The sequence below is a fragment of the Octopus bimaculoides genome, chromosome 3 (assembly GCF_001194135.2).
Source record: "Octopus bimaculoides isolate UCB-OBI-ISO-001 chromosome 3, ASM119413v2, whole genome shotgun sequence".
In the NCBI taxonomy this organism is placed as follows: Eukaryota; Metazoa; Mollusca; class Cephalopoda; order Octopoda; family Octopodidae; genus Octopus; species Octopus bimaculoides.
Window position 1 is genome coordinate 120,204,249 of NC_068983.1, and position 16,685 is coordinate 120,220,933.

Genomic DNA, 16,685 nt, shown 5'->3' on the forward strand with positions numbered 1-16,685 from the left:
CCCACTGCGTGACACCTTGGGCAAGTGTCTTCTACTATAGCCTCGGGCCGACCAAAGCCTTGTGAGTGGATTTGATAGACGGAAACTGAAAGAAGCCTATCGTATATATATGTATATATATATATATATGTATGGGTGTGTGTTTATGTTTGTGTTTCTGTGTTTGTCCCCCCAACGTCGCTTGACAACCGATGCTGGTGTGTTTATGTCCCCGTGACTTAGCGGTTCGGCTTAAGAGACTGATAGAATAAGTCCTGGGCTCGACTAAAGGTGGTGCTCCAGCATGGCCACAGTCAAATGACTGAAACAGGTAAAAGAGAGTAAAAGAAATAAGTAGGCATGCGCCACTCACTGTATTATATATGTTTGATAATGTGCTAGTGTATATAAGGCAACATGGTTATAGTATAATATATTAAGACAGCAGGCTAACAACATCAGTGGAAGAGGAAGACGGTGAGCTGGCAGAAACATGAGCTGGCAGAAACATGAGCTGGCAGAAACATGAGCATGCTGGGTGAAATGCTTAGCAGTATTTCATGTGTCTTTTAAATTCTGTCTTTCAAATTCTGCCGAGGTCAGCTTTACCTTTCATTCTTTCGGGGTCGATAAATTAAGTACCAGTTGCGTGCTGGCATCGATCTAATTGACTGGCCCCCTCCCCCAAAATTTCAGGCCTTGTGCCTAGAGTAGGAAAGAACACGAGTGGGAGAGGTTAGGGAGATAAAGGAGGGGGGGGGGTGGACCTTTTCTTATCTTCATTGAACTTCTCTTAATTTATTCAGTTACAGTATTTCACCCTCCTACTTTACCTTCATAACCTCTCCTACTAAAGGTGTTACCCTGTTGTTCTACTATACTATACATATTTTTAAGTTGTACCTTTTTGACATGTGACTTCTTAGTCTTTGTTTCTTTGTAGCTTTATTCAACAAGGAACAACTTTGTAACTAGACACTAACTGAAGGCAGCATTTCACAATAAATAATATAATCCAAGTAAGACAAAGAAATACTTTAACACATCTTTAAATAATTAGTTACAATTGTTTCTGTACCAACTCTGCTTACAATGACAGTTTATGCAAAAATTCTAAGCATCTAGGAACTTAAGCCAAGAAGTGTAGAGCAGGTGTGCCCTTTAAGACAAGCCTATGCAAATGAAATTATGATAGATCTGAGATGGTGTGTTGGAACTGAAATAATTATGCTTTGATAGAAGTATGATAGTAATTCAAAGCAACAAATATATTATTATATTCCCTTTTGTTTAATTGTAATTGTATTGTTTATTTATAATTGTAACTGTTTCATTGCTCTCTGCTAGTCCCAAACCTGTGTGTTCCACCCACATGTCCTGTTTCACTGTATTATTGCTATCTGCTAGCCCCTAACCCATGTATTCTACCCACATGTAACAAGAAAACGTTTTACTCACCCTATCCCAACAAACCAATCTACATCTCCACATCTCTTCTCTTCCTCACATTTCCTCCTTCATACACTATGCCTTGCTCTCACTCCCCCATCCTGTCCTCATGGCTCTGTTCCTCTTAATTATGTTTATCCGGTAGCCCTCTGACTATATATACCAAGGTTTTTGCCACTCACTTCTCTCTCTGCACCCTTTAATCACACTTCCTTTGCAATATTCTGCCATTTATATTATGGTGTTTGAACCTCAAGGGTATGCCCTGGCACTTGCCACCATCTACACCATCTACATCTCTCTCTTCCTTTACTCAACCATCCCATTTATATTCTGATCCCCACCCTTGTGAGTATGCCTGGCATTTTGCCACCATCTCTATCCTACTGTCTCCCACTTTGTCTCTTCTCTTGGGTAACCATGTATTTCCTTTGCAGTAGCGTACCTGTTTCTGTTTCCATTCCTGATCTCTCTCTCTCTCTGGCTGGGTATCCTTGTACTTCCTCTACAGTAAGATACCTGTTTCTGTCTCTCTGTCTCACTATAAACTTTCATCATCTGACACAAGATCACCTCCTCCAATGCCTCCTCTTCTCTTGAAAGCTTTTTTTTTGCCTTGTAAGTACTTGGTTACCCTGTCAGTGGAGGTGCCACTTAAAAGTGCCCAGTCTTCACTGTAAAGTGGTTGGTATTTGGAAGGGCATCTAAATGTAAAAACCTTTCCAAAACTGACCTTGCCTGTGCTTGTGCCATGTAAAAAGCACTGAGTCCACTCTGCTGAGTGGTTGGTGTTAGGAAGGGCATCCAGCTGTAAAAATCCTGCCAAAACAGTCACAGAAGCCTGGTGCAGGCATGTTGACCTTTGTGGGTTTGCGCTTGGAACTAAATATTACAAGGTGTTTTCATCTGATGCTCTAACAAACCTATAAATCATTGAATATCAACATATTTCATCATACATTTTATGACACAATCCCTGAGAAAAGCATGTAAGGGAGAACAACTTAGTGGAAATTTTATATCTCAGTCCACTTTTTTAAAGCATATATTGTTGATCGTAAAACAATGACCTTTTATTTAATTATTTGATTAATTTTATCTTAATGATATAAACAATGAATATTATTAGTAAACAAAACTATTTGCATTTTGTCCATATGTATGCTCCCAAATAGCAATGAAATAATACAAAGTGTCCATCCACATTTTTTATATTTTTGACTTATTTATGTTTGCATAGCTCACAAAACTAAGTTGACAATTGACAGTTCTATGTATAAAGCTATTGACTTGTAAATTCTACATTTCATGACAATAGACACCAAATGAAAATATTCTCCAATTATTACTATGCAAAATCCCACTGTCCCCTGACTATTCATCCAATATGATGTTTGCACTTTGCAAATAGAGATTCATCAGTCTTAGCATGTTCACTGCCTAATTTAATTTGATTGACAAATAAATATAGCCATTCAATCTCAATCTACTTTGATGACCAATCCACTTTTGCTCATTAATTTCCTTTAACCTTTATGTGTGTGTGTCAATGGTGGTGGGAGATAAGAGCCTTTGTTTCTAAGTAACCTTTTGTTATTTAAGTAACCTTGGATCAGACCTGACTAAAGGTGTGCTAATGAAGTATCTTACTCATTTATTCAGACATAGCATATTTATGACTCCATTGACTAATGTATCCTCCCCTTTTTAAGATTTGAGGGAGCTTTGGCTTTATTTTTTAACAAGACAATTGACTGTGTAGAAGCTCCTCATGTCAGCTTATGTATGTAATTGTTCAATTATATAATTAGTAAAGATGTCAGTCCATATGGGGAAAACATAACTAACACAATATTCTGTCTTTCTTCATGTATATCCATCCAGATCAGGTGACTTTCCTGGACCAGTGTAACTGCTCCATGCCAAATGTCCTGATCGAGTGATGAGGCATGCATGTCTGGTCTGGGTTTTAGTTACATTGGTCTTTCACCAGCTGAAATATCTCATCTGGGCATAACACAAATATATGATAGCAGTAGGTCGCTAGCTGAACTGGCTGATACTGGCTGTTGTCATTTTGTTGTCCATTTGTTTGCTCAGCATCTAGTGATATTTGCCATTGACTCAATAAGTCCATCTTCTGAAATACTTTACATCTACCATGCTGCATCCCATGATTTCAACATTACCTGGCTCAAGTGGTTACATGCTATTTAATCCATAGATGGGACCCTGACTAGTGATTCTACTCATGGTCAGTGTAAACCTGGGAACAATAGTGGCTAAGATGTGGTTCCACACCCTTCAAATCCCTGGAACGCCCAAACCAGAGCCCCACTACTGGATGCTGTTTTAAGTCATGTATGAGTAAGAACTAATTATTGCTTTCTTAATATTGGTAAGAGGCCAAATAGTTTCTATTTCTAGTCCTATATCAGTAATATTCGATTGTCAGATCAATTGACAGATTCTATCTCTTCAAGAAAATCTCTTAAGATATTGTATTTAACTTAACCTTTTGTCTCATTTGTATAAGTCAAACTTATGTTACTACAAATTTAAAATAGTCATATGATCTTTAATCAGCATTAAAAAAATAAATAAATCATTATATCTCCCATTCATCAACCTTGATGTAATAAACGAAATGATGATTATTATTAGCAGAGGTCGACATTTACCTCTTTAACTGAGTCCTCATCAACTTGAGTATTGGGGATCAATCAACTATCCCCCCCCCAAAAAAAAATTGCTGGCCTTGTTCCAAAATTTATTATAAAATTATAAAATTATCACCTTGATAAATAAAGAAAAGGTTTTTTTTTTTTTTTACTTCTGATAAGCTCATTTCATCTGTTCAATATCTACCTTCCTTTCCGTAACAAATTCTGTTTTATCTGTTTAATTTGAGGAACATTAACACCTAATCATTTAATCTGCTTTTTGACTTTAATACATATCAAATAAAAAACAAAAAAACAAAAGACCTTCCATTACACATATATTATTCTTTTAGTTGAATAGACCTTATTGCTCACTATCTCTTCCTTCTCTCTCTCTCTCTCTCTCACCTAGCAACAGTCTCCTACCTTTAAAACTAAAAGTCCACTAATATATCCTTTTTTTTTGTATATATAATTAGGCTTCTGTCTTTTGATTTCATAACTGATTAGAATTTAATACTAACATTCACCCACCACCAAGTAATAAATCAAGGGTTGATAACTGGAGGAAACAATTTTAGATAGAAGCCTCTGAAAAGAACCATTTGAAAAGGTACATCAATTTATGTAAAAATCTTCCAAAATAGCATCAGTATGCCATTAACTTAGCATGAATACATTATCAATACTATATGAACACACAGTTAATATTACCATCAACTCACCATCAACATATCATAAACATACCACTGAGCTGGTCATGAATAGAGGAACAAAGGCTATTATAACATGTTATAAGAGAGAAACATAAAATAGCTATACAGTGGTACAGTAGTTGTTGGCTCTTTGCTGGGGCCAGTTGTTTGCTTGTTTGTATGGTTATATTTTCAAGCAATGAATCCGATGTTAGTGTTACAGCACCAGATTGATTTCTTGCTTCACAGAGGTATATTTATTTCTTTATTGCCCACAGGGGGCTAAACATAGAGGGGACAAACAAGGACAGACAAAGGGTTTAAGTCGATTACATCGACCCCAGCAAGTAACTGGTACTCATTTAATCGACCCTGAAAGGATGAAAGGCAAAGTCAACCTCGGCGGAGTTTGAACTCAGAATGTAACACTAGACGAAATATCGCTAAGCATTTCACCCAGCATTCTAACGATTCTGCCAGCTCACCGCTTCCTATTTATATTATAAATGTAAAGAGACAATGTGAACCAGCTGAATATTTCATCTGGTTAATTAATTTTTTTATATTTATGGTTGGAAGTTGTCATAAATTTAAGTAGCCTGGATTTCATATTTACTCTTTTGCTGTGGAAATTAGATATATCCACTCAAAATTTCATTATCCTAACTATGAAAAGCAGTTAAGAGTTATGAAATTTTAAGTGGATATATCTGATTTCCACAGTAAGTCAGATACATCCAGTCTATTTTTTGAGGAATGTCATGTTCAAAACTACTTTTGTTCAGATATGTCAAGTTTATTGAAGTAATGTGACTTGCAGAAGATACTAGTTCCATTTTTTTGGTTGATACTTGACATCATTACTGGAATAAGCACAAAATTTAATTTCTCATTTACAGGGTGAAACTCTTTAAAAAACTGTTATTGTTGTGTAGTTTGCACTTTGCCATTCTTTTGATTTATCTTCTTAAATATTATCTAAATCAGTCTCATTGAGTATAATAATTTCCTGGCTTTATTATTTGACATCTTGGGACCTTGAAAGTTCAGTTAACTTCTTCATGTACTTTATGAAACATTCAGTTTTGCTGCTGCAACTCAAGTTACTGTTTAGCCCTTTAGCATTCAGTTTTCTCTGTCAAATTTAATGCTTATTTATTCATAATGTTTTGAATTAGTCAAATATCTTGTAGCTTTGAAATTTCAATGATGTGATTGATTATTTTTAGAATGACATTGTAGGGTAGGCGTGAGGAGCCTGATCTGGTCAGTTCAAACACATATCTTGCTCTTTTCATCCCATTTAACACTGAAAACATGAGCAATTTTCACCGCGTAGCAGTGATGGGCCTTAGCATATGCAATTAGCTAATTTCAATTCTCTGAAGACATAAAATATAAGGAACACAGTTTTTCACGAAATATTTGAAATGTTTCAAACCTGCAGTCTCTTTTACAGCATCACCTAGACTTATGTTCAAACCTGTCCCTGACACAGTGCCAGTTTTGTAATGTTTGAATTCTTTTCTAGTATTACCAATGCTCCAACAATTACAAGTGATATCACATTTTCTTTTGGGTTCTTCACTGAACAATCACCACTTCCTATTTATAGATTTTGAATTTACACCAAGTTCTAAATGTTCTAAGTCAAAGTAGAATGATATAGAGTGGGAAGACTCACTAACTGTTGTTCACAAGTAGACCATTGGAGAATTTTGCCTTTAAATAATAGTGGTTTCATCAGTCATAATAGACATTTTATATTGTTTGGTAATTATATCTTTCACTAGTGTTTTCACATTTGATTCCCTCTGTCATGTGCAATATATGCATATCTCTTACAAGGGTGTGCAACATATCCTAAATTATGACCATCCTTGTCTTTCATTTCAATATCATAAGACATATCTGTATATGGCCTATCTTTCTGTACAATATTATATTCAGTTCTAAAGGCAGTGAGCTGGTAGACTTGTTAACACATTGAATAAAATACTTAATGGCGTTTCTTCTTCTTCTTTATGTTCTAAGTTCAAATCCTGAAGTCATCTTTGCCTTTCATAAAATAAAGGATTAGTCAATAAAGTGTTGGAGTCGATATCATTGACTTGCTCACTCTGCTAAAATTGTTGGCATTTTGCCAATACAATTCCCAAAACTTGACCTGATTTTGCTTTGTCATTTATCAATGACACACTGTTTTTCAAAGCAGCATTAGAAAAAAAGAATCCATAAAAACGAACAGTGCAAAATCACGATGTCTAGAAAAAATATTCTTTGGTAACCTCCTAGTAAAATAATACTAGCTGCATTTTGACGTGCTGAAAAGTTTTTGTTATATTGAAGGAGTGTCAAACAATTAAAAGAATATTGTTCACAGTTTTAGCAGTAAGAATGTTTGTCAAGTACTCACATGTGCCATTGAAAGATTTTCTCTCAAATTCTTTCAAGGCCATATTAGATAACTCTTCTGGTGTATGCATGTGTCTTTTATCTTTTACTTGTTTCAGTCATTAGACTGCAGCCATGCTGGGGCACTGCCTTGAAGAATTTTTAGCTAAATGAATCAACCTCAGTACTTCTTTTTCTTTTTCTTTTTAAACCTGGTACTTAATCTATCAGTCATTTTTGCTGAACTGCTAAGTTATGGGGATACAGATATACCAACACTAGGTGTCAAGCAGTGGTGGGGGACAAATACAGACACAAACACATGATGGGCTTCTTTCAGTTTCTGCCTACTAAATCCACTCACAAGGCTTTGGTTGGCCCAAGGCTACAGTAGAAGACACTTGCTCAAGGTGTCACACAATGGGACTTAACCCTAGGACCACATGGTTAGGAATTAAGCTTCTTACCACACAGCCACACCTATGCATATGTGTCTTTGTGTTTGTCCCTCCTTCTACAGCTTGACAACCAGTGTTGGTTTGTTTATGTTGCTGTAATCCAGCAATTTCACTAAAAGTGACTGATTGAATAAGACTTAAAAATATAAGTACTGGAGTCAATTTGTTTGACTTAATCCTTCAAAGCAGTGCTCCAGCATGGCCTCAATCCAATGATTGAAACAAGTAAAAGAAAAAAAACCATTCATCTAATTCACTTGTTTATTGGCATGGAAGAAAATGAGCAACAAGAGAATCAAGGAGGAAGAGTGAGAGAGAGGGACTCTCCCCTTCACCGTTCCCTCCCTCCCTCTCTCTCTCTCACTTTTCCTCCTTGACTCTCTTGTTGCTCACATGTGACCAACAGCCATCCATCTTTCTTTCTTCTACTTCCTTCCTAAAGACAAGATGTGCTTTTACCTGTCTCTTCTCAAAGCTTATTTTTCTAGCACTCACCACTTCACATTGTCTTGGCTTAATGGCCCTCACTGTTCGTTTTTACTATTTTGTTCTCACTGTCTTGTTTTGTCTACGTTTTTTTTGATGTCCTGTACCCATGTATGCATGTATATGTACATATATATGTAGGTATGTACATATATGTATGTATATATGCATATATTTATATGTTATATATATATATAATGTATGTAAGCAAACACACGATTACACAACATATACATGCAACTGTGTGCATATATGTATATGAATATAAAGAGTTGCATATAAATACTCATGCATGTTTCAAAACACTTCTGCTTCAAATCCAATCAGAATGCTGAAGCCATGCTTACTGTTAAACTATAAATGAAGATCTGTTATGTTTTATTATCATAATAAAATAAAAATAAAATAAGCATACATTATTATTATAGTTAAACAAATATATTTTTATTGATAGAAACTTGACAAAGGATATCTTGTAACATATATCTCTATCAGTAGATACTGAACTTAAAAAATATACCCTAGAAATTGAGAAGTAGTTATATGTTATACTCTGCTTGCCCCTTTGTTTCTATCATTGTGTATACAACCAGGTGTAAGACACCTGATGATGATCAGAGATTAAAATAGAGTGAAGTGTATAGATGTAAATATTCAGTAATGTTTCATTTCTGCAGATTTAGACATTTTCAGCCTAAACTTTTTTGTGTTTCTATGGCAAGATAAATATGGTTTATAATCATCATTGTTCTCAATCTACAACAACTCCAGTGTCTATTATGTGTCTGTTCTTTGGTTACACTTCACTTGTGCAGCTGTGAAAGGCAGTGAAACTTGTTACAGCCTATAAACAGACAGGATGTAACAGCTTAATCAGAAATCTGCATAGACAAACATGGGCAAAAGCTACAACTGTTACTTATCAGAATCCTTAATTTAAACTAGACACTTAGGAAATCTACATTTCCATCTCAAACATCATTACAGGTATTTATAAGTATTTAAGTTTATTTCAAAGTTCATGGTTATTTACTTTATAGAAGATGAAGTAGTTTAATTCAGTCTTTGTTGTATATTTCCAAGTCAGTTTTAATTAAGCAGATTTATGATTAATGGTGTTCCAGTCACAGTCATCCTGTCCTTATCTGGGACTGTTATCTAATGCAGGGGTTTTCAAACTGTGGTCCGCGGACCACAGGGGTTCACAAGGACAAGACAGGGGGTCCGTGGACAGCAAATACTTTTTATGGGCAATTTGATTTTGGATATGTTTTTTAATCAAAATCTTTTAATTGACAATAAACCTATTTGTTAAATACTGTTAAATAAATAAATGTAAAAATATATGTTATTTTAAGCAAATATTTATGTATAAATAAAGGGGTCCGCAAGTCAAAAAGTTTGAAAACCCCTGATCTAATGTATCCTTCCTTTCTGAAATACGTAAATCTCAAACTAACCTGATTATATATTTCAGAGTTGTACCTTCATGTCATGTAACTTGGTTGTTATTTGGAGTGAGGCAAATGACCTGTTATTGTTAACACAATGATAAGCACTATTGAATACAGTTAATTAGTAAAAACTGACAAGATTAGTGTTGGGTTTTGCCAGCAAAAATCCAGTCAATGATATTAATCAAATAAGTCAAATTTGCAAACAGTCAACTGGAGAGGTTTAATAACTAAAATTTGTGTATTATTTCAACTATCAGTAATAAAGGCAATGAGCCAGTTAAGAAAGCTTCATGTGGTTCCTTAATCTGCTAGAATAAGCAACTAAATCACTCTCAAATCACACCTAACCATTTTAAGAATGACACATTGAACTCTCCCCTCATTTTCAATGTATGAGTATCCAATTGTTTGATTTACTACACAACCTGTTGATTGAACAAAGGTGTAATGTTGTAACGTATTCCACAGACATGTGTATACCTTAGTATGATTCTCAGGTAGAAAACAGTTTAATATGTTGGTCTCAAAATGTTTCTACTGTAGTAAATGTGTTTTGGGTCCTAAACAACCATACAATTTTTGTTGTATGATTGAAACTTGTATGGTTATACTGTATGTGTTTGTGTGTGGGGGGGTGTTTGGGTAGGTTGTATCTAACAAGTAGCCATAAAGAGTATCAGAGTGTAAAATTTTTGATAATATGGGCAGTCTGAGATTTGATATTAAAATATCCAGTAGAGTACGATAAAAGAATTATGTTTGTACCAAAATATTTAGTCTCTAAATTAAATTTTCTTTTCTAGGCTAAGAAAAATGGTGCAGTTGCTGTAGAATTTGACCTTGAATTTACTGGAGACTGTTATCCTATTGTTATGCATGATGATACCCTTGATCGCACCACAAATGGAACAGGTTTTGTACGTGACCACACCCTCGAAGAAATTCTTGACTTGAATGCTGCAGCTAAACATGAACACAGGTATATTTGCTGATAGTTTTCTTTGTGCTAATAAATATGTTTGGAGATTTTCTAACTTGATGTTCACCATAAACCTAGTTTAACATTTGTCCATCCATCTTAACATAGTCTAAGTGTCTACATGAAGTCAGTTTAATTATCTTTTGTTTGTTTCTTTCATTTTATCTAATTTTTTTGCCATATGAAGAGGATTGGCCTGCAACAGTCCTGTGCTGGTGCCACATAAAAAGCACTCGTGCTGGTGCCATACAGAAGTGCTTGTGCTGGTGCTACGTTAAAAGCACCCAGCACACACACTGTAAAGTGGTTGGCATTAGGAAGGGCATCCAGCTGTAGAAACCAAGCCAAATCAGACTGGAGCCTGGTGCAACTCCTCCAGTTTGTCAGTTCTGGTCAAACCGTCCAATCCATGCCAGTATGGAAAATGGACATTAAAGAATGATAATAATGATGATGATGTTCATTTTTAAGTCATTCTAATTTGTTAATATGGATAGTTGCCAGGGTTGGTAGGCTAATGAGGGTCTGATTTGCTATAAAATTGAATGGCTCCACTCAGAATACTGATCTCTCTTTTGTTCCATGGCACACCAGTACACATATCTTCTGTTTAAAAGAATCAATTATATCCTAAGCTGAGATGAACTGATAATAAGTCTGTAAATATAGAAATTGCTATCAGCATGAAGAAACCTATGTCCAAAGTCTATCCACTGTTATAAAAGTTCAGTAGAACTGGCAGATAAGTTCTGGTGTGTCTGTGTTGTAATCAGTGCTTGAGATAGAGGAGCTGCTATAGAGTCTTTTCTGATAACAAGATTGACTGTATAATGTGTATCTCAGGTGTCTCAGGGCATATGTCGGTGAGCCCAGGTGGAGCAAGCATAGAGTTGTGACTGTACAATCTATTGTGGCTCTCTGACTACTTTGTTGATTTTAATTAGAAATATTTTGTTTACAGATACATACTGTACATAGTCTGAAGTTCAACATATTTGCTAGTGTCATTGTCATCAACTAATGACAGCCATTATAAAACATACAACTCATCATTGACAAGCTTCCATTCATTGTACTTATTGGCAAACATAAAACACAGATGAGTTTGATACAGTATTCTGGCTTGTAAATAAAACTAGTGTGTGTATTGAGTGCTTTGTATCTCTGAAATTTCTTCCTTAAAGTATTATGCAGTAATCTAATGGATGCACTACTTGGGTCCATTATATAACTCCAAATATATAACTGGAATCCTTTGATGTTCATTTTCCTAAATGTCTTATGGTGTAACACCACCACTTGGTCCTTGGGTACTTTTAATGGCATTTATTCTGTTGAAAACGTTTAGGCTAGGTTTTCAGTTTGGGGATGCATTTCCCCTTCCTCCCATCAGTTTTTGCTGCCTTGTAAAAGGTCAGAAGCACTGCCCTTCCCTCCTACTAAACAATAAAAAACAAAACAAAACAAAGGTTGAAGACACTTCACTATAGAGTCTGTTCAAACATGTTTCTTACATTGAAGACATTTTTTCTCAAGAATAGGATGTTACACATTATAGAGCAACAGTGAGATTAAAAATAATCCCCATTAGCATGAATATTAGTTAATGATGTTTCATGGCCACTGGCATATATGTCATGAAAGTTTACATTATCATCAACAGAGAAGGTTATCTGTTGATCATTTCCTTGTAACGTTGCTTCTAATGACCAAGTTGACATCCTTGCTCAAAATAACTAGCATTCTTTTCCACGTTTTATCTGGGAAAAGGCTTTCCAAATCAATGAGCTGTATCAACAAAGAAGTAACAAGAGAGACATACAAATATTCTATTTTATGTTTAAATTCGATTGGTTACACAGTCTAATCATTATATAATATTTCACTCAGTTTTCATCTGTTATATTCTTCCTGATATTTCAAATGTGTGTGTGGGGAGTGTCTATGAACAATCTGTTATCTATCATCAGTCAGCAACAAGCATGTGACGTTTGGAGGTTGTTTTCCTTTTACTTTGCACAACTGAATAGAGACGACAATAATATCCTAAAGTGGATGTTTTCTTGGTACAAGAAGGAAGCAGGATTGACACAAGAATTGCATGCTGTCACTAACAATGTAGATTCCTAAATGTCTATTTTAAACTAAGGTTCTGAGAAGCAACAGCTATAGTTTTTGCCTATGTTTATCTATGTAGATTTCACCTGGAGTTATAAAGAATTATTGTCTGTTCACAAGATGTAATAAGTGTTTCTGCCTTTCACAAGCTGTACAGGTGAAGTGTTGCCACAGAACAGACACATAATGGACACTGTTGTTGTGGATTGTGGACAGTGATGTCTGCAAACCATTTTCTGTCACTAGAAACAAAAAAAGTTTTGGGTTGTTTTACTTGCTCAAAACTAACCTACCACACTAGGAAAACGAACCTCATACCTTACTTCTCCTTCCCAGTTTGCCTCTGCATGTATGCATATATGTATTTGTGTATGTGTGTGTGTGTTTGTGTGTATTTTCATGTTCTCTATTGTTCTGTTTTCTATTCTAGAGCCAGTTATGGAAAAGTGAGGGTCCCACAACTGGAGGAAGCTGTTATGGTTTGCTTACAATTGAAACTAAAAATGTTTATTGACTGCAAGAGGAGTGCAGCTGAGGTAATTCTATTGCTTTCTTATTGTGTGGTGTGTATGTGTGTGTGTGCGTGTGCATGTGTATGTGTGTTAGAGTTTGTATGTATATGTGTTTCTGGTGTCCAGGGTGTCCCTAAAGTCTAGACACAGGCAAAATGTATATTTTCTAGAAATACACATAAAATTTTCAACAACAATTTATTCAATTGGAATATTAACAAATAACATCTTCAATATGATTTCCACCATTTGTGATGCAAAAGTTGATGTGCTTTGCAAGATTTATATGAGTCCAATGCAATAACTCCACATAGGGCCAGCTCAAAGTACCAGCAATGTAACACCCACGGCAGTTGAAGGATAACTGTATATATATATATATATATATATATATACACACACACACACATATATGTAGATTCATATATATTGGGTCATCCCATAAATAATGCGGTTTTTTCAATTGCATGAACTAAAAGTTAGAGGGGTTGGGATAAACTACCTGCATCACCTTACTATAAAAGCAGGTAGTAATTTTACCTTATACTTATTCTTAGTGCAAGTTTTGAAGAATGCAGTTCGATTTTAACAGTTATTTCTTCAAAGCTATAATGGAAGTGACAAGGAACATATTTGACATATTTTGATTTATGAGTTCGACAAAGGCAACAATGCAATGGAAAGTGCAAGGAATATTAATGCAGTATATGGGGATTGAACAATAAGCATAAGCCAGTGTCAATGGTGCTTCCAGAAATTCTGAGCTGGAAACTACAGCCTAGAAGATGAGCTTCATCCTTGAAGATCTGTAGAGCTTGATGAGGATGTCCTGCAAACCCTGTTGGAAAAAAATGCCATTGTAACTATTGAGGAACTAGCAGAAAAGCTTGTATTTGGTCATTCAACTATTCATTGATACCTGTGTGCCATCGGAAGTCAGCAAATTAGGTCAATGGGTTCCTCACAAACTTTCCAAGTCTAATCGTGTGTAGAGAGTGAATGTGTGCTCTTCTTTGCTGTCATGTCTCACGAATGAACCTTTTTTGGACCAAATAGTGACTGGTGATGAGAAATGGGTTCTCTATAAAAATGTCAAACGCTGAAGAGAGTGGGTAGGGGAAGGAGAAACACCAGCACATCAAGCTAAAGAAGGTCTTCACCCACATAAGGTGTTGTTATCTGTTTGGTGGGATATGAAAGGTTTAGTCACCTACCTGAAGGGGTGTGTGATATGTTCGCTTACCTGTTTACTAGAACTTTGGTCTTTGCAACATTGACTCTAAGGCCTTTCGATTCTAAACCTTGCTTCCACACCTGAAATTTCTTCTCTAGTTTTGGTAGTGATTCTACTATGAGGGCCAGGTCATCAGCATAGAGGAGCTCCCAGGGGCAACCTGTCTTGAATTCCTCTATATATAATTCATAATTCATTCATGGTTACTTCCTACTAATGATATATTTCTCATGTTACAGACTGTTGTTGTTCTCAGTCAGTTGTTTACCAAGTACCCAAATCTTTACAAAGAAGCTATTGTGTGTTCTTTCTACCCCAATATTATCTACAGGGTAAGTGTAATACGTTTTTACTCTACAGCTTCCGTTTTCTTCTCTTTCATCTTCCCATAGTTCTTTTTCCTCCTTCCATTGACTCGGCTGAGAGTCTAAGCATCAAAATTGCATCCCTTCCACTTATTCATCATCTGTATAACATATGGAATATGTGATAGTTATGTTTGTGTTATACTATTGATTGCAAATAATTTTGGCACAAAGCCAACAATTTTTTTTTGGGGGGGGGGGGTTAAGTCAATTATATTGACCCCAGTACTTAACTGGTACTTATTTTATTGACCCTGAAAAGATGAAAGGCAAATTCAGACTTGGTGGAACTTGAACTCAGAATGTGAAGGTAGACAAAATGCTGCTAAGTATTTTGCCCAGCATGCTAGCAATTCTGCCAGCTCACTGCCTTTGTGCTACAATATTATGTGTTGATTAATCTCAGATCAACCTTTTTCTAGTAAACCTATGAACAGAGGATTTCCAGCTGTTACCATCTCATCCTTATTTTAACTGGCTTATCTAAGGTTATATTTTTCAATGTGCCCTAGCTTTTGCAAGACAACTGGATGTGATATAAAGTGAGGGAAATTTGGCTACTATTTGTAGCAGATTGAGCTACTACATAGAGGTTTCCATGTTGTTTCAGATAGTACATGTATTGGCTCTACTGTTTTTCTCAACATCTTTTACTCGTAACTGCAATTATTGGCAGATGTATAAATATGTTTTGTCTGTCCTCATTTCCATTCAGTATCTGGCAAGTTGAGCCAATAAGAGAACCTTTAAATGGTTGCTTGGCCTGTTAGACATAGCGGTGAAATGTCTCTCAAAATCAAACCCTACTATATTAAAGCAAGAAGGACATGTTGGTCAGTGCAGTTCTATATATGCAAAATATGGGATAGTCAAAGCCGGAATGTTTCTGATCATCTGTCTTCTCAATCAGATCTGACCTGGGGTTAAACAATAATTGTGCAGTAAACAAGATATCTTGTTAATTTTAGTTAAATACAGGGCAAGTACAGTCTGTGCAATCCAGTCACACTCTTTAGACTTGGAGTTCTGACTACAGTCGCTCAGTGAGCTAAGATGGTTTTGGTGACCTGCAAGCTGTAGGCTTTACATTGGAGTGGCCTACCCCTAGGTGAATTGACTTACATGGTTGGAGAGCTCCACCTATGCTGTAGGCCTCTGCTCCTTGAGTTGCTAGCAAGGTTGATTCCCATAGTCTTTACCTTTCCCAAGGCAGTGTGGATTTATATATATATTATACACATTACACATTACATACACACATATACTTACTACTGGATGGCTGTTGACTCTCATGAGTTCCTCTGCACTTTGACAGTCTTGTTTTTTGTCCCACGAGGTGTCCAAAAATTACTCTCTTCATCAAGCAAGCCTTGGATGGTTGCTGTTTTAGTTATCAATGACCTGACCACATGACTGATTGTACTGGATTACTTGTTGCCTATAGTGCTTGAGAGCAACAGCCTGACCCTATATTGTTAGCATGCCAGGTAAAATGCTTGGTGGCATTTTGTTTGTCTGTATATTCTGAGTTTAAATTCTGCTGAGGTTGATTTTGCCTTTTATCTTTTTGGGGTTGATAAAATTGAATACCAGTTGAGCACAGAAGTCAGTGTAATTGACTTAACCTCATCCTTGAACATGCTGGCCTTGTGTCTAATTTGAAGCCAATACTATGATAAACTTTTGTTAGCCACAGTCACAACAATGATGACAACATCAACACCATCAACAGACTTTCAAATGTGAATAAGTAATATAAAACTAAATAAAGTGGATTCAATTCCACTGCATGACACCTTGGACAAGTGTGCTCTGCTATAACCGTGGGCTAGCAAAAAGCATTGTAAGTGGATTTGGTTGACAGAAACTGAAAGAAGCCTGTTGTAGTGCGTGCGT

At 35.9% G+C, this 16,685-nt stretch overlaps 1 protein-coding gene across 1 annotated transcript in view; it reads left to right on the plus strand.

Moving 5' to 3' along the window:
- Positions 1-16,685, plus strand: part of LOC106878131 (glycerophosphodiester phosphodiesterase 1) — a 29,094-nt gene that overhangs the window by 5,892 nt on the left and 6,517 nt on the right. The window contains exons 2-4 of the mRNA XM_014927251.1: positions 10,385-10,560; positions 13,109-13,214; positions 14,664-14,756. Coding sequence (XP_014782737.1) covers positions 10,385-10,560; positions 13,109-13,214; positions 14,664-14,756 — 375 coding nt within the window. The remainder of the gene's footprint in view (positions 1-10,384; positions 10,561-13,108; positions 13,215-14,663; positions 14,757-16,685) is intronic.